General features: G+C 58.2%; 2 protein-coding genes across 6 annotated transcripts in view; both read right to left on the bottom strand.

Moving 5' to 3' along the window:
* Positions 1 to 5,928: 5,928 nt before the first annotated feature.
* On the bottom strand, positions 5,929 to 11,272 carry CHMP6 (charged multivesicular body protein 6). The gene is made up of 8 exons (XM_074921994.1): positions 11,168 to 11,272; positions 10,709 to 10,818; positions 9,971 to 10,058; positions 9,272 to 9,358; positions 9,104 to 9,169; positions 8,810 to 8,890; positions 8,080 to 8,134; positions 5,929 to 6,252 (listed from the first exon to the last, which is right to left on the bottom strand). Exons 1-8 carry the CDS (start codon positions 11,228 to 11,230, stop codon positions 6,200 to 6,202), a joined length of 603 nt encoding a protein of 200 aa, XP_074778095.1. The 5' UTR covers positions 11,231 to 11,272; the 3' UTR covers positions 5,929 to 6,199.
* Positions 11,273 to 12,848: 1,576 nt separating this feature from the next.
* Positions 12,849 to 20,837, bottom strand: part of RPTOR (regulatory associated protein of MTOR complex 1) — a 151,658-nt gene continuing 143,669 nt past the window's right edge. For all 5 annotated transcript variants that reach the window (XM_074922467.1, XM_074922466.1, XM_074922465.1 and 2 more), the window contains 5 exons: positions 20,338 to 20,465; positions 20,166 to 20,252; positions 17,539 to 17,655; positions 16,851 to 16,980; positions 12,849 to 15,363 (listed from right to left, as the gene is read on the bottom strand). In XM_074922467.1, the coding sequence (XP_074778568.1) occupies positions 15,295 to 15,363; positions 16,851 to 16,980; positions 17,539 to 17,655; positions 20,166 to 20,252; positions 20,338 to 20,465 (531 nt within the window). In that variant the 3' untranslated portion in view covers positions 12,849 to 15,294. The remainder of the gene's footprint in view (positions 15,364 to 16,850; positions 16,981 to 17,538; positions 17,656 to 20,165; positions 20,253 to 20,337; positions 20,466 to 20,837) is intronic.

Here is a 20,837-nt window from a genome sequence, read left to right on the forward strand (position 1 = left end):
CAGCCTTGCACGGGGGCACCGGGTGCTGTATTTGGGTGCTGCCCCCCCCGCCCAGTGTCTCCTCTTCCTTTCCAGCAAAGCCAGCTCTGCTCTGGGCTGGCACGGGACTCTGGCCCCCCACAGCCCCCTTGGTCCCGGTCGCCTGTTCCCGGGTCCCATCTGCCGGGCACAAGAGCCCCACGCGGCTCCGAGGCTGCAGCAGGGTCGCTGGCGCTCGGGGTCGAAGCACACGGTGCCAAGTTCCCACCGCGCCTCTTCCAGTCCCCAGGGTCCCCCTGCTCCCCCCACGGCATCTCCGGCCTTTCTGCACGGACGGGCTCACGCGGGAGCATCGTCTCCTCCTGATTCAGTGGCACAGGCACAGCCCTGGGACTGGTCTCCACTTGTTTCCTCTTGCTGGCGTCGGGCTGTGACTCGTCCAGCCCTGGGTGCACCCTGGCAGCGGGTCCCCGGGGACCCCACGCAGCCCGGCCGGTGGCTGGGAGCCCATGCCCACAGCAGCCGGCCCCGTGGCCCAGTGGCAGCCAAGGGCCGGAGACCACCAGCCACCCGGCAGTGCTGGCCCTGCTCGGCCACCCCGTGTGCCCTCGGCTTCTCCTGCCACTCGAGGAGCCACATTCCGCTGCGGGGCGGGGAAACCAGCCCAGGTTTGGGGGGAAATAGTGAAGGAGGGTGACCCGGGGGCAACCACCATTTCCCAGCGCTCCTTCCACACTGGGCACCGCTCCGGCTGCAGGTCTGGCTTCCCCCAGAAAGTGAAATTCTGGCTCTCCTAGAGCAGAGCAGTCACTGCTGAAGTGGTTCAGCCACTGCCAAGCACCACCGTACGCCGACAGCCCCCGTCCAGCACCAAGAGCCAGCAAAGGTCACATTCCCCAACTCAGGCGCGCAGTTCTCTAACAAATCTGCTTTGTTCCCATCGCTGCTCTAATTAGGAAATTGCGCTGATTTTTTTTTTTTTTCCCACAGTTGAGCTATCAAAACTCAGGCTTGTTCTCCGCCAAAGCCTCTTCCAGCTCTCCGCTGGTGACTCACGGTGACACCAGGGCCACTTAAAACATGTGAACAGGGAAAAGGAAGGAGCCAGCAGCTGATGCCCCGCGGGTCTGAGCGTCCAGCCGCTGGGGGGGGGCTGGCATTGCAAAATAAAACACCACCAGTGCCACCCCCAAGAGCAGGCAGCACCCTGCCCTCGGGCATCCCCCCTGTGCAGGGCAGGGTGAGCTCGGGGAGCTGAGTGATGAAGAGAAGGAAAATGGAACCCCCCCCCCCCCCCCCCCCCCCCCGCGAGTGTCCCCAAAGCAGCGCCGGGGCCTGACTCGGTGTTTGCCCAGGAGGGAGGGCGACAAAGGACGCGGGAGGTTGTTCCCAGCGGGGTGGGAGCTGAGACCTGCGGCCGGGGGGGCACCGAGCGGGGCTGCAGACCCCGGGGACCGTGTCCCCTGTGCCCCCCCCCATGTGTCTCCTGTGCCTGATGCCCCAGCAGCGGCTCTGAGCTGGCTCGTGCCAAAAAGCGACTGGACCCAGACGAAAGGCTGCGGATCAGATGCCACTGGGATTTTTCATCTCAACATTTTTTTTTTCCACGAGTGTTTCAGGAAACATTTGAGGCAGCGGGGTGTGCAGCCGTGTGGGGGTGTGCAGCCGTGTCAGTGGGGTGCAGCTGTTTTGGGGTGTGTGCAGCCACTTTGGGGGGTTTTAGCTGTGTCGCCCCGGCGCAGGCAACCCTTCTGCCTCCCCAGGCAGCGCCGCCCCCCCAGCTGTGTTGGCATAGAAACTACCAGGGCTCTGCCACGGCGTCGCCACGTTACACAATTCAATTAAACACCGCCTGAAAGGGCTGCTGCCGTTTAATGAAGAGGGGGGAGAAGCTCCCAGGCCGGCGGGGAGGCAAAGAGGCCTTTGCCCCAAACCAACTTCTAGACAACTTCCAGCGTATGGGGGGGGGGGCTGCAGCAGAAGGAAACAAAACCGCAGCCAGCGAAGAAGCGGCGCTGATGTTCCACGGCCCCGCTGCCTCCCGGACAACATCGAATAAGAGTCTATTTAAAGGCGATGCCGCTTGCATAACGCTGGCAGCCAGTCCCCCTCCCCATAGCCCCAGGTGTCACTCCCAGGGCCGTGGGTCAGCGCAGAGCCCTGGGGACAAGGGCAGCCGCAGGCAGCGTCCCCCCGGGGACAGGGACCCTCCCCGGGGACAGGGACCCTCCCCACGGAGGGCAGGGGGGGACCCACAGCGCCGTCTCCCAGCGGAGCTTCTCCCTTCCCTCAGTCGCCACCGACGGTCCCGCGTCGCCACACAAGTCACTTTAAATGCCCCAGCGGCTGGATCCGGCACCGAGTGGCTCGCTGGAAATACCACAGAGGCTCCGGCAGCCGCTCTGGGAGAAGTGACGAATCCTCCGATCCCGTAAACGCCGAGGGACTGAAATTCCCCGTCGTGTCGCTAACGGGCAGGTTTGCCCGATGGCCTGAACCTCGCCGGAGCCTCTGGCAAGGAGCCAGCGCTGTGCCAGGGCTGGGGGCACTGGGGGGGCTCTGGGCACTACGCGGGGGGGGCAGAGGAAGCAGCGGGAGGTTGGTTGTATTCTCCAGGGTTTAATTAGCAACGTCGCCTCAACGACTTTCTTGGAGGGAGGACACTCCTCTATTTAACTAAACATCTGGCCAAGGAAAACACAGCTGGAAGAGCTTCATGCTCAGCTCGCACTGCGGGGCGCCGGCTCCCACCCCGCTGCCACAGCTGAGCGGGTACGAGGGAGCGTTAATTAAACACTGTTAATCACAGCGCAGCTGCTTTCCCAGGGACACGGGAACCCCCTTTGGCAGGGACAGGCCGGGGGGGTCTGAGCCGCTGCCGAGGGTCCGGCTGGCTCAGGCAGGAGACCCGCAGGCATCCCGCAGCTTCCATCACCAGAAGAGACGTAAATCCAAATTAACGAGGAACAAAGCACCAGCTGGTGGCTCGGACACTTCCCTGGCCTCGTCCCACCCCCGCGGTGGCTCTCGAGGACCCAGCGGGCGGGTGGCGCTGCCCTACAGCCCCGCTCCCGCACTCCGCGCCCCCCAGACCCTGCGGAACGGGTGACGGTGGCAGAGGGCTCTGGGGTGGACAAAGCTCTGAGCAGGGAGCAGAAAATCCTGCTGAGGGAGGGGAAATCAGAGCCCAGGCCAGTCCGGGGCAGGACAACACGGGTCCTGCTGGGATCTGGACAGAGCCACACGCTCCCCCTGAGTCCGGCGTCCGGGCGCGAGCGGCTATTGCTCAGTTTGTCAACAGCTCCAGAATCGTTCTCACCCCCCGCCCCCCATTTCAGCTTTACTGCAAAGCCGAAGCGGGGGGGGGGGGGGGGGGCTGCCTTTCCAAACACCCCTCGCGCTGTCTCGGGCTCCAGCCCATCGCTCCGGCCTCCCCGGGGAGCCCCGAGCCCCTGGAAGCCGTTTCGGGGGGAGCCCTGAGGTGCTTGCGCTGCTGCTGGCCCAGGGGCTGCTCTACCTGCGCGGGGAGCCCAGGCCCTGGGGGCTCCCTCACCCCCCCCGGCTCACCCCTACGTGGCTGGTGGCCCAGGGCTGCTGCCGGGCACAGACGGGCCTTCCCGGGCCAGCCAGGGGAACAGGATTGTTTTTCTATTACACACGGAGCCTGTTCTGAAATTTCCTGCCCACAGCTCTCCCAGGAGCAGGGAGTAAGAGGGGAGGGAGGAGGAAGGCAACTCTTGCTCATCCAAAACATTTACTGTGAAAACACGAGGCTGGAAGAGGAATCGGTGAAACCATTCGAAATCGTTTATTGTTAGAGCCCAGCACAGGGGTCACACACCACTCCTGGCTCTTCCTCCCAAGGAGACACGGGACAATCTGTTTGGTGCGGGGATTAGGAGAGGAAGCTGCTGGCAATCTGCTCCAAACTTTCCTGTTGGCTCAGTAAACGGCCTCTTTACTCAACTAACAAACACAAGGAGCCGCATTAACCCCCCAGCGCCAGCCCCCCTCCCTCTCCGGGCCAGCTTCCACCCGAGCAGGCGTTGGGCTCTCGGGCGTTGGGCTCCTGGCTAGCAGTTGCCAGGACCAGTCCCAGCCTGGCCACAGCTTCCCCGGGGATGGGGCCTCGGGTCTCTGCGGCTGCCAGGACGTTCACGGGAAAGAAAACGGGAGCCCAGGGCGGGGGGCACGCTGCCCTGGGCGCATCTCGAGCAGCGAAAGCCCTGCTCCCAGGAAAGGGCCCTTCAGGACCAGCATCCGCTCCTGGGAATTACAGATGAAACGGTAAAATTAAGGGCAAGTCGGGAGCGGGCTAGCCACGGGCTGAAGGAGCCTCGAAGGAAAAGCGTTGCCCAACAAATGCGGCAGCCACCCCCGTGCGCATGAGGACGAGGCTCTCTGGTGGAACAAGGCTGCATTGCAGCAGGGCCAGGAGGGGCCCTCAGAGCCTCGCCGGGAGAAAAACATCGAAAACCAGCACCAGGCCCCAGCCCCGGGTCAGCTCCGGCGGCGGAGCCGGGCGAAGGCTTTGGCTGCCCCGGACACGAGCGCAGCCGGCGTCGTCCCTTCGGAGAAAGTTGGTTGTTTGCTAAAGCTGCGCTGGTTAATAAACGCAGCCCGAGGCTTGTGGGACTCCAGCTTCGTTATGAAGCGTTAATTAAGAGAGCGAGTGCAGTGGAATCGGCAACAGGGTGACCCCAAGGTGCACGCTGCCCCGACAGACGCACGCGAGGGGAGGAAGAGGAGGAGGAGGATGCCGCGGCCGGTTTCTGGAGCGTAACAAACGGAGATGTGGAAAGCACAACTCCAAAGCAGAGCTGCTGCCGGCCCATCGCCACGCAGAGAGCAGCACGGTCTCTGGGGTTAATTCTTGTTATCTAGCACCAGATCACACAAACCCCAAGGCAGTCGCTAGAAGTCTCCAAGGACCCTCTGGTCCTTCTTCTGCTATCGCAGGGATCAAGGGTTGTGGTTTCAAGAACGTAATAAATAAAGACCTGCAGTGTCCTGAAGAGCATCTGCACGCTGGCAGGTGAGCTTGCTTCCAGGAACAGCTCCATCTGCCACCACCTGCCTGGCCAGGCAGCTTTCCAACCGCTCCATCACCCCGGGCCACCCCGGGCACCCCGTCCCCACAGCACGGGCTCACGAGGAACCGGGCTCCCCTCTAACTGCGACCGAGCAGAGTCCTTGGGGTGTTAAGAAGCTTCACGCCTCACGTCCGGCACAGAACGAGCCTCACGTTCGTCCCAGCGTGACCCTTCCTGCCTCCGACCCTACGGGGGAATAAACACGAGCTGGTAACTGGAAGCAGAATCGATCTCAGCCCACCTGCAGGCTGCAGAGGTGAACTCTGATGATGGTCAAGGGACAACTCCTGGCTCCTAACGAAGGCAGGAGGCTCCCTGCTGTCATTTTGAGAGGTTCATCAGATTTCTGCCACCCCAGGTCTTGCTCAGCACCACGCGTTACCAGAGGCGGGCAGGCAGGGCGGGATCTGGACGGGAATCGTTCCCCGCTGACTCACTGTGCTCCTCACCCTGCACAGAGATGGGGCTTTTCCCCCCGGCCAAGGCGCAGCCAAGCGACCCCTCAACTCTGCTCAAACAAAACACCCCCCCGCGTGCGCTGGTTTTACACAAGGCCGACAGAACCGCTTTCAACCCGCGGCCTGCGGAAGCTCAGGCTCGCTGCCCCGGTCTGATGGACACGAGGACGAGATCCCGGCAGCCAGACACGAACAGAATCAGAGGAGGGAAGGGGCTGAGAGAAGCGCAGACACCGGCGTGGTCCGGGGGCCCCCCAGGGCCGCGACTCGTTCTCGCCCAGCCCGATGCCAACAGCCATTTCCAACACGCGACGGCTCCGAGGGTGGGAATTCCCAGGGCTTCGGTCAGAGCAAAGGCAGATTTACCTCTGAAATCAAACCTAAAGAAAGCATTTGGCTTTGGAAGTTTGAGAGTTGTTGTTTAATCCCGAGACAGCGCAGCTGAGTGAGTTTAGAATTTAAGTTACAAAAAAACAGAAAGCACTAGAAAATAATCTTGATACAAGAGCAATAATCAGCTGAGGTTCCCCACTCTGCACGGGGAATCCTGCTCCACAATCCGCCCAGCACAGCTGGGATGCTGCCGAGGCATTGCTTGTTCCCAGCACACGCTGGGATGGCAAACTGTCCTGGGTGAAAGTTAGGTGGGGGAATCCCCAGAAGTGGGAGTTAAGATGCTGCCACCAGTTCTGGTTTTGGCCTGTTCTTGACGGGTGACGCTTCTGTGGAAGAAAAAGAAACTTGTTACAGAAACAGAGAATGCAAACAATCTCCGGTCATCTGTGGGAGAACTAGGGCTCATCATCCTCTTCTCTGTAGAGCAACAAATGCCTGCACAGCACCTGGAAAGTCACAACTAATAAAAGTTTGTTATAAATATCCCATATGCCCCTTTTTTTCACAGCACTTGAGTTAAAACACTTTCAGAACGTACCCAGCACCACCTCAGCAAGGCACCAGCCCGGCAGCACAGACCCAGGGCAGCGAGGGGTCTCGGGGGGCAGCGGGCGGAGAAGCTGCTCCCCTCACCCCCTCGATCTGATGACACGAGCCTCCACGGGGCTGAGCCAGCTGCACGGCTCCTGTTGCGTTTGGCCCTTCTGCTGCCAGAGGACATCTGATCCCCGCTTACCAGTAAACAAGCAATAAAAATAAACCAGCCTTGTTCCCCACAGCCCAGATTTCAGAGAATCACAGAATCATCTGGGCTGGAAAAGCCCCTGAAGCTCCTCCAGCACAACCATGACCCTCACCCTGACCCTTCCCAACTCCCCCAGATCCCTCAGCGCTGGCTCAGCCCGACTCTTCAACCCCTCCAGGGATCCCGGGGACTCCCCCCTGCCCTGGGCAGCCCATTCCAACGCCCAACAGCCCCTTCTGCACAGAAATCCTTCCTCAGAGCCAGCCTGACCCTGCCCTGGGCAGCTTGAGGCCATTCCCTCGGGGCCTGGCGCTGGGGCCTTGGCTCCAGAGACTCATCCCCCCTCTCTGCCCCCTCCTGGCAGGGAGTTGCAGAGGGCCAGGAGGTCTCCCCTCAGCCTCCTCTGCTCCAGACTGAACCCCCCCAGTTCCCTCAGCCGCTCCTCAGAAGACCTGTGCTCCAGATCTCATTTCTCATTTCTCCTGGGCAGGCTCCACACAGAGGAAACGGCCGCTTTCAGCTCCTGGTTTCCACGAGCAGGGGTGTCCAGCTTCTGCAACCAACACTGTGGTGTTCTGCTGTCCCAGGAGACGAACCCTTCACCAGTTTCCCCTGTAGCACCCAGCTGAGTCCAGCTCTGCCTCCCTGTCTGGCTGCACCTCCAGTCCTTCGGCACAGACACCAACGGTGCCCACGCCGTCACTCCGCTCCACGAGTTCTCTCCCTTTCCCCCTTCACACCAGCAAACCCCCTCGTGGAGGTTCTGGATCGCTCAGGAGCGAACACACACACGGAGCATCGGCTGCACAGAGCTCGCGCTCCAACTGTCCTGAATTGTGGGACTCCAGCGATCCTCACCCGGCTCAGAACGACTGTTGTCACCTGAAGCGAGGTCACAACAGCTACAAGTTGTCACGAGCCTCAGTGAAATCCAGTTTTGTGCAGCGTGAATGCCAATAGCCATGGTCACAAAAACCCGTTCGGGTGTAGCAGCACATGCAGGGGATCACCTGGGGCGTTGTGTGTCCTGCCTGGGCCAAGCAGGGAGCCAAGGACGGAGCTTCTCATGGAGCTTCCCACTGGAACATACGCTGGGCCGTGCACGGCAGCTGGTGGTCTCAAAGTGTGACTTAACAACAGCAGACGTCACAAAATGGAAATCTTCAAGGGGAAAGGCCGGATGCTGACTGAGCAAGGAGCCTTGGGTCCTCTTAGGGTAAAGGGTCAGCTGGATTTGTCCGAGCTGCGCGGGGGAAGCTTGTGTAGCCCCGATCAATGGGGCTTCACACCCCAAACTTTATGTTCCTCCCCATCTGCCAGGACAATGCTTACAAGAGGAGAGGGTCTCAGCCTATTGCACGGAACGGAGTACAAGAAGCCAAAGCCGCAGAGCACAGAGGAAACGTACCTGGGATCTGTTCTGGCAGCGGCTCAGAAGGAACTTCAGGAAGCTCCATCTGTTCCTGCAAGAACATTAAAGACAACCCATGACACAGGCCCCACGTACCGGGCAGCGGTCGCACCCCCTTGCACCAGGCTTTGGGCAGAGAATGTTTGGGAACAGGGTAAAAATCACAGAGATTCCACACGCAAACTGGGATCTGCCTCCAGAACCGCAGGAAGGGTTACGGGCGTCAGTACTGCCCAGTAACGAGTACAAGGCGCTTGTTTTGTTATTAAATGGGACTCAATAGGCTCCTGAACCGGCTATGAGTCTCCTCACAGCAACGCAGGAGCAGCCTCTCCACTGGCCGCACGTTCCCTGCAGGGTTGGGGAGAGCCACCAGGCCGTGGAGGAGGGTGGGGATGGGGATGGACACGAATTCCTGCTGTCTGAGCACGGCCCGGACTTCCGAGATCGTCATCTGGCGAAGTGGAACGGATATCCAGGGGGAGCAGAGATCAACTTGCTGTAACAGACAGCAGATAAGGTACAGCCCTTAAAAGCATCCCAGTTTTAGACGATTTCTGTGTGTGGAGCAATTAGCTTGATCTTTGACGACACAATAACGGGGCAAAACCAGGTATAACTGAGATCTCTGGCAAAATAAGATAAACTCCATCGGGAATGGGGGATTCCTCCCCTACTACAAACAGCATCCTGAAAATACGATTTAAAGTAATTACATCAGTCCTACCTGAGTAATAGTGTTTAATTCTTCTAGAATGGCATCTTCATCTTCCTCAGTCAGGCCACCAGCCAGTATCTCATCTATTTGCTATGGAAGAGAGGAAAAGACACATTCCAGTCGGCAAGAGCGCAGCAGAAGCAGCTCACGGCTCGCAGCACGTGGGAGAGCAGCGTAACGCGGTGGGAAGGGGCACAACTGGGTGTAATTCCCAATCTGGTTGCCTCTTAAATAAGGCTGGGAAGTGCCCATGAGAGAAGCTCTGCGCAGCAGGCAGTCTCTGCTCACGCAGGCAGTACATACCCTCTGGTACTCCACAGCATCTTGGGTTTCACCGATTATTCGTTCTACTTCTTCTATGGACATAACCTGAAGAAAAGAGCCAAAACCCACGGAGTGAGGTCTGCAGGGAGACAGCTACAAACAGCCCAGACTCTGCCTAGTCCAAGGCAAAAGCGTGGTCACACATACCTGGTGCATTTTGTTCAGACACTCATTGCCTATTTTCAGGCCCTCAAGGACCTTCATTTCGATCTGGGTGAACTCAATATCCTGGACCTGAAACAGAAAGGAAAAGGGGAAACATCACAGGCTGCCACATTCCCATCGCCAGCCAGATACAGACTGCCAAGGGAAACCGCAAGGAGAAATCAGTCCAGAGCCCCTTCTCTAGTGAACAGCAGATTACATTATACCAATGGTGAGAAACATGCACACAAAAAGCCTCCCCACAGGCAGCTGCAAAAGCATTTCCAACAGCTCTGTAACTGATTTTCTAGCTGACAGTCTAAGCTGAGGACAATTTCCATGGCTACCCCAGAACACACGCATCCACTTCCGAAATGGAGGTACCAAAGCAACCCTGAGGAAGTTTCTACAGCAGCTGTCCACATCGTGCCCGAAGTTTTACTGACGTACAGAACACGTGTTTAACGGGTAACCTGCGCCGCAGACTCCAAACACACCCCCTGGTTCCTCAGGGAAGGGTGAGGGCACACGTACGATTTCAGAGACATGAGCTCTCCAGACAGAGGACTAAACCCCCGTTAGGGCTTGACAGTTAAAACACAATTCCACACAATCAAAACGAACCCCCAGACCAGAAAAAAAGACTTATACCGAGCACACACAGCGGGCACTCGCAGCCTACAGCGACCGATTCGCGCTTACCATCCGCTCCAAGTTGCTGATTTGGTTTTCTGTTTTATCTAGAAGTTGCTCTTGGTAACGCTTCTTCTTTAGCAAGAGCATGGCTTTTCTGAGGGAAAACGGGAGGAGGAAAACTCAGCACAGAAGAAAGCAAACAAGCCTAAAAGAATCACATCGAAGTCACGTTTGTTTTGCGCTTCTTCCAAAATGAGGAAAAAAGTCGTGTGCAAATTAAATGACAACCGTGAAGAATAAGGACGAGCAAATCAACCGTAAATTTGCTAATCAGGTGGCTGGAAATTTTGATGTGTTTCTTGTAGGTTAAGGGAATTATTAAAATTAAAATCCCTATTTTGAAGGGACGCAAAGCGAAGCCCTTGCGCAAAAGGCTTACGACAGACGCTCGGAATAAGACGTACGAAATAATAACGCCCCCCCGTCACTCTGCAGCCAAGAAGGAGAACGGCTGCTTGAGGACTTAGACCACCTGCTTCAAGAGAACCCCCGCGCCCCCCCGGGGTGTTAAAGCGAACCCCCGCGCCCCCCAAGGGGGGGCGCGGGGGTTCGCTTTAACACCCCGGGGGGGGTGCCTCTGGGTTGAGGGGTACGAAACTCCCCACTGAGGTTCCTTCCTGAAAGGAGGGGGACTCCCCCCAAGGCTCACCCGTACCTACGGCTGAGTGACTTTCCCTCTCGAGGGGGGTGACCCCTCGCTGCGCGGTGACACCCCCGGGCCCTCGCCCCCCCCTCCCCGCTCACTCTTTCTTGCCCTCCTTCAGCAGCTGCCGGGCCAGCGCTCGCTCCCGCTCCAGGTTCAGGCTTATCCGCTTCTGGTACTGCTTCAGCTTGTCCCGCTGCTGCTTCAGTTGCTACAGACGAGAGAGGGACGGACAGACGGACAGACGGACAGACCCGGTCACAAGGCGAGTCCTGACGGCTCCAGCGCCCCCGAAGGGCCCAGTCACCCCCCCCCCGGGGCTCCCCCCGCCGTCCTCAGACCGGCACGGCCCCCCCGCTCCCGCCTCGCCCCCCTCCATCCTTCCCCGCACCGAGGACGCCGGCCCGGGATCCCGCCCCGGAGCCGCTCGGGGGCCGGGCCCGGTGGCTCCGCCGGTCCCTGCGCGGGCAAGGCGGCGGCGCTGCCGGAGCTGGGCCCGGGCCCGGCCCTCCCCGCGGCCGCGGCCCCCCCGCCGGGCCGGGCCGGGCCCCCGCGCTCACCAGCACCGCCTTGTCCTGGTCGGTGACGCGGCTCCGCCGCTTCCGCCCGAAGAGGTTCCCCATGGCCCGGCCGCTCCTGCCCCGGGCGGCCCCGCCCCGCCCCGCGCTGGCCACGCCCCCCGCCCCGCCCCTCTCCCGACGGCGGCCGCGCAGGGCCCGGCCCGGCAGAACGCGAAGGGCAGCGCGGAGCAGCGGCGGGCGGGAGCCGCGGGGGGGCGCTGTGGGGGCGCGGCCGGAACGGGCGGGAACGGGCGGGGGGGGCGTAGGGATGGGGTGAGGGGATGGGGGGGGCTGGAGGGGATGGGGGGGCAAGGATGGGGGTTATAGGGGGTGGGGGTGCAGCGATGGGGGCTGGAGGGGATGGGGGTGCAGGCGGTAGGAGTGCTATAGGGGACGGAGCAATATGAGGGAGGGGGCGCTGCAGGAGGTGGGGGCTGCGGGCCGGAGGGAGGGGCGCTGGGGCCCTGCGGGAGGTGTGATGGGGCGGGGGGGCTGCAGGGCTGTGATGAACAGAGACCCCCGTCCCCACTGTCCCTGCAGGGACAGGGCCCCGTGTCCCCACGTCCCCACACAGGAGCTGCCCGCGGGTTTGGGGTCCCTGGGGGTCCTCGGGGCCTGGAGAAGCGAACGTGGCCCCACCGCTAAGGGGGACGCACGGGGGGTCCGGGACGGGCCGTGGCCACCACTTCAGCTTTACTGTGCCCGCGGGGGCACCGGGGGGCTCCCGCTCTCCCCGTCAACCGCTCGGCCACAACCCGCTTGCAGGGCCTTGCCCCAAGGGCCAGCGTGGCCACCACGTCCCCGGCCGCCCCGGCCCAACCCTGGTTATTCTGCAGCAGAGCGCTGCCCGGCGCCATCAAAGCTCGCTTAAACAGTTTGGACTCGTGAGGCCGGGTGCCAGCAAACGCCTCTTCTTCCTCGCTGTGGTCTCGCCCCGCATCACCCAATTACCCAGTTGCCTCCCCGCGTCCCTAATTACAGCTTCGCCCGCGGAGAACGTGATTAGAGCCCGGCCCTCGCGTCCACGCTGCTGCTGCAAAGGCGACGCTGTCCCGCAGAGCGGCAGCTGGGCCGGGGTGAAAAACAACAGAAATAAAACTGTGTGGAAGGTGGTTCCCAGTGCCCGGCCCAGCGACGCCGTTAAACCCCGCCGGTGCCGTGGGGGTCACCCCGAGGGGCAGCGGGGACACAACCCGCGTCTCGGTGGCTTTGATGGTCGCCCCAGCAGCTCGTCCCGCCCGTCCTCCCCCGCTCCCAGCGCCCCGCCCGGGGCCCCTCTGCTCTCACCAGAACGGGAACGAGATGCTGGGGGGGATTTGGGGCCTCAGCCGGGACCCGGGCGGACGCAGGAGCATCGGTCCCCCGCGGTGGGACTCCCCGGAGAGGGGACGGGGCTGTGCAGGCCCTCGGGCCGAGGACAACGGTGACTGTTCCAGTCTGGGCCCCGGCCGACGCTCGAGAGCTGGATTCGGGGCTCAGACCCACACGGGTTCCCGCGGCGTTTCTGCTCCGCCGGGCAGCAGCGAGCTGGGCCCTGACAAGCGTCTTCCCCCCCGGATCCCCACCTGGAACCGGGCTCTGCTCTGCACCGAAACTGCCCAGAACCAGGCAGCCTCCCCCTAAAATCGTTGGAGCTGTCCCCGCACCCCACATCTGCCCCAGGAAATGACCCTCATGCGGGGAAGTGTTTCTGCGTTTATTTTTTATTAACCATTTATTTGTTTGTAATTGTTTTACTCTCACATTACAATCGTGTGGTTTTTTTATATATTTTTTTTTTAATTTTTGTAAAATAAATAGAGATAAGTGAACTTTTAGGTAGGATGCTCTCCAGATCCTTGGTTAAACTTCATGATTGAATCTCTGCATCAGACCTGTGAAAATAGAGCCCACACACGCACACGCTTAGATGAAAGCTAAACAGGCCGAGTTAGTTAAAAACCCACCTCGGGGCCGCAGGGGCCGGCTGGCACCGGGGAGCGCTGGCAGGGAACAGCAGCTTCCCACCACGCACCTTCGCATTTTGCCAGGTGTTTCTCGTTCCTTTCATGAATACACTGATATAAGTTAAAAATCTATTGGTTTTTAAGCTGTGTTTGTTAACTGGTTACGTGTAGATCCCAATCTCTGGCTCCACGCTCGCCGGGCCCCGGCATGGGGCGGGTGGAGGAGGCGCGTACCGCTGGCAGCGGGAAGAGGCACAGCTCTCTCAGACCATAATTAACTTTTGGTAACTTAAAAGTGGATTTCTAGGTAGTTTTTCTGAAGTTTAAAGCCTTTGATTCATCATCCCGTGAAGCAGCCCTCGGCCTCCCTGCTGCGGGGGGACGGTGACGGTGCTCAGGGTGGGGACACAGCGCCCAGCCTTCGGCGTCTGCTCCAGCTCCGCATTCAGGGACCCTCCCCGCAGCCGGTACCGACGCAGGGAGCCTGGGCCACCCCCCGGGCCATCCCCAGGGCCCTGCCTGGCCCAGCAGCCCCGACACATGTAGGAAACGGGATTATCGGGTGCGTGAGGAGCAGCGACAGGTCAGACGCTCTCCGCAGGTGCCACGGCAGAGCTGAAGCTGCCGCCCGTCCAGGGAGCGACGTTTCTCACCCCTTCCCTCAGCGTTTCCTTCACGGGCAGTTCGGTGGGAGCCTGCAGACCTCGTGGTACCGGCTGGAAGAAAAACCAGGGACGTCTGGACTGAGCAGGTCGACCTTTGTCGCCGCAGTGAGGTTTGCACAGGGGGAGTTCTGCTCCGGGCCGGCGGAATCGCACCTCGGCAGCGCTCGGAAGAAACCTGCGCTGTGGCTTTGCTCACCCCTGCCCCACACCCACCTCCAGACCCGCCGCGGGTTTCAAGGGACAGAAACGTTCATTATTCAGACAGGGAAGGTGCGGAGGTGGAACAGGCTTTCCCCTAGACAGCTGGGACAAAGCTGTTTTGCTCAAAGCGGGACGATCTGCCGTCTTCCCCTCTTTCATGATTCTCTGGTGCTCAGACCACGTGCGGTTACCTGCCCAGCTCTGCAGGGACAGACAGACAAGCCACAGCCACGTCCACACAGTGTGTGCAGCTGCTTACAGGCAGCAGCAAGTGTGCAAATTCTCCTGAGCGTCGTCTTGCTGAACATGAGCACATCGGAGCAAATGAAAGCCCGTGGCTTGAACCCGGAGCCTCCCTCGCTGGCCGGGCTGAGCTCCCAGGCTACCCAACGCCTCTGTGGGGTTCACTGTGGGCAGGACAGTGACTGCAGAAGTTCCAGTGACCGAGACACCCCAGACCTCCCCACCAGCACCGTGTGCTTGGCTGGAAAGTGGTTCCGTGAGTAACTTGCTCCAGGCTTGGTGGGACCTTAGAGATGTTCGTTCTCTTTCTTCCCTGTTCTTCCTGTACGTGCAACCTTATGGTACAGTGGGATCCTGCCCTGCTCCTGCCATCTCCTCAAGCCTCTCTCCTCAGGATCCCTGCCTCCCCTTGCCACCAAGTCGCCTTCTGTCTTTGCTTCCACTGGAGAGGATGCTGCAGAGGGGACAAGGTTCATGCAGAGGAGACGCTTTCCTGCCTCCCTTGCCCACGCTCGGGCAGTGCAGGAGCAGGTACATTGTTCTGCAGCTGGACAGCTCGGGTCTCGCTGCCCCGTCGGAGGAATTACTGTTTGGCACAGGGTAGGCAGCAGCTGGAGGGGTCCCGTGCTCTGGTCGAACGCACAGAGCTGTAGGTGAGTCCTGACTTCAGTCCTTAAAGCAACCTACACTCCAGCAAAACAAAGAAACAAGGACTAAAACAGAAAGCCCTTTCCAAGGGTATTGCCTCATCCAGTCCTTCCAAGCTCAGGAGCCGTGTTTCTAACAGAGAAGCCAACCACTTGAAACAAAAATAAAATGTTGCTTTTCTGTAGCTTTTAGAGGATATAGCTGGGAAAAAAAACAAAAAAACAACAAAAAAAAGGAGACTGTCTCTCTTCTCCTTGTCAAAATCATCAGTAGCTAAGTCAGAAAAAAAAAAAATGTTCAAGTTATGGGTTGCAGCAGCAGCCAACACTAAACATTCAAGTCGATAATTTCACTATGTACATTATAGGTGAGACACGGCCCTGCCCGCTGGGACTCCCTCCTCCAGTGCCGCTGCCACGAGCCGTTATCTGATCCGCTTCTCCACTGAGTACACCGAGATGTAGTAGTCATTGCTTCCGACTGCCAAATGAGGCTGGGGAAAGAGCAAATCGGGGGTAAACACACCGGTGTCACGCAGCAACCAGAGGCACGTCGCGGGCAAAGTGCTCACGGCCGACGTTTGCCGCAGCAACGCCCAGATGCTCGAAAGCTCTTAAGTGCATCTGCCAACGCAGCTCTGACGACATTTCTGCCAGCACCTCCATCGTCCCGGCGAGTTATATGCCCATTTCAGCCAGAGGGAAAAATTATGGTGACTATTAGTTGCCAACTGCTAACATAATTTTTCTAAATGACTGCAAATCTGCTACTTAGGAGCGGTTGCCTGGACTGAAAATTAGCATTCCCTCTCCACTGAGAGGCCCAGGAGCAATCCCAGCCCTGCAGACCCGGCCTGGACAGGCCTGGCTTTGTTTGCTTATTTAAAGAGCCAAAACATTTCAAGCGATGAGCTGCTGCCTTCTCCGTCCCCCAAAGTGCAGGACAGCAAAATCGCCCTTTAGCTTTTTGCAAAGCGGCGTTTCAAAACCCGGGCGCTGAGGTTCCCGTTACCCTCGCTCTCCCGGGACGTAAAGAGCACGTAACGCAGGAAAGCTCCTTCCCTCTCCCTGCCCAGCTGACGCCGGACCATCACCACAGCTCTGCCCTCCTCTCCTCCAGGCCCTTCACCATTCCCACCGCTCCCTCCCATTACACATTAAATATCTGTGCTTGGATCCACAAGTTTCTAAAATAACTCTCTGTCTAAACGCCTTCTTTAACCTCCTCCTGCTTCTCCCGTCCCCTCACGCTGTTTTCTCAGGATTCCAACCCCCCTCCTTTCTCCCAGTCTCTGGGTGAGCCGAAGTCCATAATGCAGACGGGCACCTGCCTCCTAATTAAGAAACACCCAGAGTCTCTAACAACTACTGCAGAGCCACCTCGGCTGTGATATATTTCAAAAATTCCTTTTCACTCTGATTCATTCTAGACTTTATCAGCTTATGCCTTTAATTTTTGCAGTTCTCTCATTTTTCTGATGTGCTGCACAGCATCAGGTCTGCCTAAAGCCTTACATAAGGCGCTGCAGGAGCAGCCCCAGAGACACGAGCCTGAGCCCAGTGTCTGTAAAGAGAATAAATAAGCACAAAAAATTCTGCCTGCTGGAAGTGAGAGCCTGCACCTCTCCAGCCAGCTCCAGGCAAATTCACCTCGGACAACTTCTGTGGCCAGAACTAGAGAGCTAAGCCAGGCTGCAGTCCGGAGCGACGGGAAGAAATGGGAACGGTGCCTCGAGTCCAGCTGCAAGTGAAAAGGGCTCCGTGGTCGGGAGCCCTGTCCTGCCCCAGGGGCACGACACACGCCTCGGCACCACCCGCACCCTCCGCCGGAGCAGCCGGGGCGGCCGAGCTCTGGCCTGGGCTGTGGGGCTCAGAGCACCCTCGGGAAAGCGGGCTGGGGCAGCACCCCTCTGCGCCTCTCCCTCCTCCAAGGCAAAGCTAAGAAATGCAAATCCCAGCATGCAAAAGAGAGAATACAGACCCAGTGAGGATGGAAAGCCAGGCAGCTGATGGCTCCAACTCTCTGTCCCATAAAACCATCGTAGTATTTGATATTGTTGATCAGCTCCCCGTTCCCATTGTAGATGGCAGTGAACTGATTCATCGAGCCACTGGAAGAGAACCAAGAGAACACGGCGGTAACAATATTGTTGCCTACAGCCCCTTTCCAGCTGTGCTGACCCGAGCAGTTTATCAGACCAGTGTGCAACTGGAAGTGGGGAGCCTGACTTTAACTGTACCACGGCTGCCTCAGTGCAGAGATTTACAGAAAGGCTGGGACCACAGCTACCTGTTACACTGAGACAGAGAAACGTGACGGGCTGATGTGCGCACGCACTGACAGGGGATCCCCCAACAGCCTCCGGGATATGTGGCTGTGGAGCAGTTGCTGGTCCCCGCTCAGAGCCCCAAAACACACACAGAGGCTTTGAAGGGGATCCGGCAGAGGAGTGCAGGACTGTGCACCATCGCCACGTCACCCGTGCAGGGGCTTCACCGACGCGTGCGAGGGGCAAAAACCCCGAGCTGCAAACATGGGAAAGAAGCTGCACTGTCTGCAGCGAGGTTCAACAAACAACAAACCCAACAGAACCGCGTGAACGGTGCCGGCAGAGACAGACTGTCCTCTCCGTCCGCTCCAGGGACGCAGAGATGAAACCAGAACTTACCAGGCGAAGAGGTTGGCCTGTGGGTGAATGTCAAGGGCCGTCAGCCCTTTGACTATCTGAAGGACCTTCATGGACTCCGGCATCCGGGGGTCGAAGAACCGCACGTCTCCGTTGACGCTGCCAACACAGGAGTTTCACAGCGTCAGGCTGGGCCCAAACCAGACCCCAAAGCCCAGGAACTCGAGGCGTCTGCCAAATCCAGAGGAGACACGCACCTCTGCCCGCCCAGTCAGCGCAGCTGAACTCCCACGGGTGTCACCCACATTTGGTGCCACCCACAGCACACCCAGTGCTGTGCACCCAGACCTGCCTCTGCCCTCAGGAGCGATCCACTGTCACTTGTAGCGCTTACAGCTCATCACTGAGCGTGAGTGCCCTCGCCGTTATGTCACACTCGAAACCCCGAGCTGCACGTCAGACCCGAATTCCTTCTCCTTTTCACAGTAGGAAATGGCATTAGAAAACTCAAAACTGGGATCTGCTGGTACCATCCATGATGCCAAACATCCGGACGCGGATGCACAAGCCCTCGCTGCCCGAAGTGCCCCGTGACCAGGCGCCAGGAACCCTGCCCAGGCGCCGTCCCAGCCCCGCTGACCGGGGAGAGCAACAGCGGCAAGATACTGAGCTTGGGAGATCAGGCACCTTTCAAACACTAAAGATTTCTTGCTGTTACGTGATTTCTCTGAAAAACGTCAGCAGCACCATGTCTGTTCGGGGTGAAGGGGGCGTATCTTCTTCTACAGCCCCGGAACCGAGGGCTGCAGACGTGGTAGATCTGAACCCCTTGTGAGAGACTGGCCGAGTGATGTACAGGAAGACGGACGGGAAACTCTCTTACAGACATTAAATTCCGAACCAACTCATCCCATCTTATTCTGCTGGTAGCAGCAGTGAGGCTTTTGGCACCACAGCTTTTAAAGTGCTATTTTTTTTTTTTCCCCAAGTCACTGATGGCCACACAACTGTGAGCCGCCCTACAGAGTTAAGAACAACAAAGGCATCAAGAAGCATTTGCCTTCACTTTCTTACCTCTGGAATACCCAATACTGATCAAAACGCTGTTATACAGGATTACTTACATCATTATAAGAAGCTGCAACTCCAGCTGTCACATAATTAAATACAAGACAAATTAAATTTGAGGTTGATTTAGATCCTAAAGACTAAATGAAAATATTGTTTGAGTGAGATCAAATGCACAGTAAATTCATTTAAAGCTTTGAACCTCGGTAAGATTGAAAATGGTTCTGAATGTACTGGAAGAGCATGCAAGAGCTTTGAAATGGAAGGTCTGGGATGAGGGGCTACACCGGAAAACAGCCCAGCTGAGAGCAAGAGGCAACAAGAAGCCAGCAGCAGCGAAGGTGCGAACCAGGACGTTCAGCGGGCGTTTAAGGACCTTTGCCAGGCAGAGGTGCTGCCTCGGGAGCGGCGCTGCAGCAGCACCAGCACCCGCTCAGAGCGGCCGCACTCGGCATCCCCCGCTCAGAGTCTCTGCTCCTGCGGCACGAACGCTCCGTGCAGAGCTCAGAGGTTTGGCTGAGGTTCAGAGAGCTGCTCCACAAGCCATACAGTGCCCTCAAGTTTTTTGGGAAATAGCTGGACCGAGACCTCGCTACGTCCTAACATTTGTTTTTCTTAGATCTTGCTGTCAACTGGAGAAGAGAGTGAACTGGGAGAAGCAGAGAGCAAAGTGGCTTGGCTCGACCACCCCAGTTCCTCGGGCACGGGACCCGCGCTGCCTCTTGATGTACAACATCCTCTCATCCCTCTGCCGTGCCGAGAGGAAGCCCCTGTGCTGAGAAGGGCACTGAGAGGAGGGAAAAATCGAGCCTTCAGCCCCAGGCTGGCCAAGCACACAGGCCTGACCCCTGGGATTGTTGAAGGAGATTACAGAAAGGAAGATTAAAAACTCTAATATGTGAGCTTGACAAAGCTGGCAGTGCATCACATAATCCCTGTTCCGAAAATCTTAATACATTTTTGCTGGCCCATCCCCCACGTCAGGAATATTCCGAATCCCAGAAAATTATGTTTTGTTTTCATTTTGTAATCAAGAAAAAGAGCCTCTTTGTGTGCAAACAGTGGTTTTGCGACAATAAATTATATTCTGCTATTCTTTAATGGCCAAATAAGTATATGCTGCTCTCGCCGCAGTATTTACCAGGCAGCAGCACTGGATTTATGTGCAGCAAATTGCCAGACAGCAAAGTAATCCTGCACAGCAATATGCCCAACAGATGCAGCATCCACCTTCCTTCTCGTGTTCTCTCTCAAATGACCCTGCGGAGATGTTGGCAATAAAGAACAACCACCACAAGACACACTATATCTAGCTCAGGTTTCTGGTTCGCTCCACTCCTCCCTCACACGCCTCGTGACGGTGATTTCAGCAGAGACGCCTTCTTGTTTACTCTCAAACCACAGCGACAGGCTTCCAAGGAAAGCTTCACATTTCGTTTTGCCTTCTCTCCACTGAGTTTGGAGCAGAAGTTAATTACTAAAGCGAATGTCAAACTAAACAGTTTTACCCTCTCGGCTTTTAAAATACCAGAGGCAGAATTTAAACAGAAAAACAATCTGTGCCGAAGAGAAAACAGCTCAAACAGCGAAACCTCCGTTACCTGACGCTCATGATGTTGCCTTCAGGATGTTTCTGCAGGTATGCCTTCACCACCCAGGCTGTGTGCTCCCGGTAGGTCATGACACGGCTGAGGGACAAGTAGAGAAGCGTTTTGAAGGGGAGGAGCAGGGAACGTGAGGACCCCACCGCCGCGGGGAAGGAGGGGCCGTTACCATTCGCTCAGAGCCATCCTCCTGTCGAACACGCGGATGGAGCCGTCGCCCAGCCCCGCCACGATTAACGACCGATGCGAATCGCAGGAGAGGCTGGTCACGCAGCTGTCGGCTCCCGTGGGGATATCCTAAGGAGAAAGCACAAGCTGAGACCGTGATGTGTCCCCAAGTCCCTACAGCCAAGGTCCTAAACCCGAGGGACCCAACGTCCTCTGCCTTTCCCCATTCTCCAAATCAGCCCCAAACTAAACCAGGGTTTCCACCTGCCCCTGGGAACACGGAGACGCTGCATCGCTGTGAAGTCCTCCCTCAGGCTCCCCAGGTGTGACCAGAAACAAGAGGGTGACCCCCCTGGGGACGACGCTCACTGCCGCTGCCCGGTGTCTGAGCCACAAGTCCCACAGTTCAACCCACAGAGCCAGGCCCAGAGGAGGATCCCAGCAAAACCAGCTCTTGCAAATCAGCTTGATAAACCAAAATGAAGGCAAGGTCTGTTTTCG

Source organism: Athene noctua, chromosome 18 (genome assembly GCF_965140245.1).
Source record: "Athene noctua chromosome 18, bAthNoc1.hap1.1, whole genome shotgun sequence".
In the NCBI taxonomy this organism is placed as follows: Eukaryota; Metazoa; Chordata; class Aves; order Strigiformes; family Strigidae; genus Athene; species Athene noctua.

Excerpts from the sequence above, each read along its gene's own strand:
- CHMP6 (XM_074921994.1), bottom strand. The coding sequence starts at position 11,230 with ATGGGGAACCTCTTCGGGCGGAAGCGGCGGAGCCGCGTCACCGACCAG. Across the intron at positions 10,059-10,708 it reads CTGAAGGAGGGCAAGAAAGA|AAAAGCCATGCTCTTGCTAA; the intron begins GTGAGCGGGGAG and ends GTTTTCCCTCAG. Across the intron at positions 9,359-9,970 it reads TCAGCAACTTGGAGCGGATG|GTCCAGGATATTGAGTTCAC; the intron begins GTAAGCGCGAAT and ends TTTCTGTTTCAG.